The sequence below is a fragment of the Mus pahari genome, chromosome 1 (genome assembly GCF_900095145.1).
Source record: "Mus pahari chromosome 1, PAHARI_EIJ_v1.1, whole genome shotgun sequence".
Lineage (NCBI taxonomy): Eukaryota > Metazoa > Chordata > Mammalia > Rodentia > Muridae > Mus > Mus pahari.
The window spans coordinates 113,074,952-113,078,703 of NC_034590.1; the positions used below are offsets into that span (position 1 = coordinate 113,074,952).

The 3,752-nt window shown below is 54.0% G+C and overlaps 1 protein-coding gene across 1 annotated transcript; it reads right to left on the reverse strand.

Annotated features, from left to right (window-relative positions):
- Positions 1-2,411: 2,411 nt before the first annotated feature.
- Mrgprg (MAS related GPR family member G) lies at positions 2,412-3,482 on the reverse strand. The gene has a single exon (XM_021219291.1). It carries the CDS (start codon positions 3,279-3,281, stop codon positions 2,412-2,414), a length of 870 nt encoding a protein of 289 aa, XP_021074950.1. The 5' UTR covers positions 3,282-3,482.
- Positions 3,483-3,752: the final 270 nt, after the last annotated feature.

Consider the following 3,752-nt stretch of genomic DNA (forward strand, 5'->3'; position numbering starts at 1 on the left):
CACCCATCCATCCATCCATCCATCCATCCATCCATCCATCCATCCATTGGATGTGTGCTTCCTGGACTCCTCCTCCCCACCCAGGGACAGCATGACTGCTGCTTGCTGGCTCTGAGCCCTCAGGAGCACACCTACTAGTGAAAGATGCAGAACCAAGCAGGCAAACACACTAGCTATAGAGGAAGGAGCCCCCACATCAGGCTTCCTGTGGCGGTGTGTGTACACATGTGGGGGTCTAGATAGGTAAGAAGAACTGAGAACAGATTCCTGATACCGGGAGCCACAGCACCACAGAGCCAACACACAGCAACCTAGGCAGGGACAGAGGCAAGCAGCAAGGTGGAGGTGCCAAGTCAGGTGGGGTAGGGTGCACAGGATGTCCCTGCCTGGTGTCAGAGGTGATGGCTTTGGTCTTGGAGGTTAGGGTAGGCTACCTGCTGCTAAAGCCTGGCTCAGCTGTCCTGGCAAACTTCTGCCTCATCTGCAGATCTGGCTGAGAGCTTCCAGGTGACACTCTAGAGGTCATCCAGCTCCAGAGGCGCCAGAAGGCAGGAGCCTAGCCACCCTGTGATGGAGTAAGGTCTGTCTTGCATCTGTTTCAACTTAAGCCAGCCCAAGGGCAGCTTTGACACTATATGTGAACCTCACTAGGGCTAGGATAGACATGGCTTCTGCCTCTGGGCTTTGCCAGCATCCTCATACCCAGCAGTGGCCTGGGAAGCACCAGCCCCGTGCCCCGCATCTGTCTAGACCAAGCCATTTATCATATTCCCCAGGGCTGTCAGCTGCTGAGATATTCACCTGTTGCCTCTGGCACACAGATGGACAGCCCTACAGGGCCCAGGATCTCTGTCCTTGGAATCTAGTGTGAAGTGCACAAAGAATGGGCAGCTCTTCTCCACCCTGCCTCCCAAAGCAGCCTCCTCTACTGGGTCCTCCACCCAGCCCTCCTGAACCCATGCTGGACTTTAGTCTAAGGGTCTCATGTCTCCCAGATTCCCTGTTAGAGCCACTCCAGTCTAGAGGGCTCCGTCTCAAGCTTCATCAGGAAGTTGCAGGGCCTAGTGAGAGACTGCCCCCGCCCCTGCCAAAATGTGAATGGCCCTGGAGGGACAACAATTTGAAGTTGGCCCCTGGCCTTCATGCACATGTGTGTGCACCTACATGCAGATCCACACGGGCATCTATACACATATGTGGAGGAATTTTTCGAAGGTGTCTATCAGAAAGGTACACGACTGGAATATTTTTCATGCCAGAAGTTTCCATGTGGCTGGGCAGAGTGTTGCTGGCTTATTTTCCTGGTGTTCTTGGTAAGGTTTGAATGTTCTTTACGTTTTTATGTTATATGTCTGGGAGTTATGTCTCTGCACTGTGGGCATGAAGTGCGTATAGAGACCATAAGAGGACGCCAGATCTCCTGGAACAGATGGATGTGAGCCACCATGTGGATCTTGGGAACTGAAGATATAGCCCATGCTCTTAACTGCTCAGCTGTCTCTCCAGGGCCAGGGCTTCACTGATTTAAGAACAACAATAAAGATAGGTTGTTTTCTGCTTTTTTTATTTTAATTATTAAAGAAACATCATAACATGTACAAAATAATATGCACTTTGGAAGCTTCTCTCTCTCTTTCTCTTCTCTCAAACTGTAGGTTAAGCTGACTGGCAGTGCAAGGTAGGGTCTACAGAAAAAGCTTGAGTAATCACAGCCCTAGAGGAGCCAAGAACTGGAGATGGGGTGGGATCTGGGTAGAAACCAGGGCCCCCTGCGGGGACACCTGAAAAGCAGAAGTGCCTAGGAAACAAAGAACTTTAAGGTAGCCTTGGGCACAGGACAGACTGGGTTTATTAAGTGATGAAACAGCTCCACCTTGTGGCCGCTGTGAGTAGTAACACCAGGCTGGAGATTTGGGGAGGCAGTCAGCCCAGAGTCATCACCTGGATAGTGAGTGAGGTTTTGTGGGGAAAGTTGGGGGGAGGGAGGGAGAAAGAACAGTTTGGGTGAGGCCCACTAGTGGATATATTCAACGTAAGGCCTCAGTTTCCCCAAGAGCAGAGAATGCTCCCCAGGAGCTGATGCTGTAGTTCTAGTCTTCTGACTCATCTATGGCAGGAGGAAGCAAAGCCCCTGGTGTACTGGGGTTGAGGGGCAGAAAGAGGTAGGACAGATGTCCTCACTGTAGTTCTGGCATCCTCCTTCATGTGCCTGCCTCTGTCTGTTCCTGCCCTCCTTGCCATCTCCTGTGCTTGTTCAATATGCAATCTGGCCCCCTTCCCTTCTCCCCTGCTTACAAAAGGAAGCCATAAAATCCCCAGGACCAGAGCTTGGCCTTCGAAAAGGTTTAAGCAAGACTGGGACGCCCTAGCAGCTCTGAGGGCAGGGTAGGTGGGCGGATAATGGCCACTCTCTACACTTGGCGCATGGGCAGGGATAGCCCCCCAAGACTTGACTGAAACTCTTCCCCTAGAGCCCTGTGTAGGGCTACCTGCAGTGGGTCCTTCCTGAGCTGCCTGCCCTTCAGGTAGTACAAGAGAGGCTTTGCGCTGCTGTCAATGCAGGCCAGGAAGGTGGCCAGTGGAAAGAGAAAGGGGAGCAGGAATTTTATGACTGGCCGCAGGCACCAGTAGACAACCAGGGGTAGGCGACAGAAGAACAGAAGGATCCCAGAGCACTGGGCCAACTTGCAGAACTTAGTGGGTGACTGTGTAGAACAGCAGTTCCCAAAGATCAAGAGAAACTTGCTTGCCCCACATGCCATGCCAGACAGCACCGCTAGCCAGATAACACTGGTCCAGTGGTACTTGAGGCAGACCAGCAGACTCATTCCGTTGTACAGCAGGCCACAGGCGTTGGCTGGCAACAGCACGGCCGGCATGGTCAGGGCCCAGATCACGAGGCAGAGGACAAATGAAGTGTATCTGGGACGGCGGTCGGGGCTGCAAAAGGAGGGGAGCATGTAGGCAAGGCAGCAGTCCACACTGAAGGCAGCCAGCAGCCAGAGCCCCACGGCAAACCACAGGAAGGTGACCGGGAAGTAGAGTGTGTCCTCATAGCCCGACACGATCGTGGCAATAGAGAAGCCAACTTGGCAGGAGAGGAAGAGGAAATCGGCAGCGGCCAGGTGCAGCAGGTAGGTGTTGAAGGGGCCCTTCTTGATGTGCAGACCGAGGTGCCAGAGCAGTAGAGCGTTGCCCACCAGCCCTGCAAGGCTGACGGTGAGGCTGAGGAAGAAGAGCGCTTTGCTGAACGTGCCCCAGATGTTGAATATGGAGAACATCCTGGCTGGCTTCTGTTGGTGCTCTGGGAGGCCCCTGCAAAGGGTGACAGTGTTCACTACGGAGCTGCTGTGCCCCGAGTGTGGAAAGCGGGAGCCTGCAGCTTCCAGAGTCCGAGTTGTCTCGAGCCCCTTCCTGGCTGCGTGCGATGCCAAGGTACCCCCCCCCCAACAGCTGCTATGCTTGGAAGCAGTGCTCTCTGCCCTCATCCTGGTTAGGCAACCCATCCTGAATGAGGTACCCCCATGCAGAGGCCCACCACATTTAGTCAAAGGGACCGCAGGTGGAGAGACTCCCCTTGCTTTTTAACCGTGGTACTGGTGTGAGAATGCTTTCTCTAAGGCTCTGATCACACCCACCCCAGGGTCTCTGACAGGGCCTGGTATGACCCAGGACCCTCCATTCTGTGCTAGGCGAGGCTTCCGGGGACTTTCCCCACACTGTCCTTATGGAGCAGGACATTAAGCCCTAGG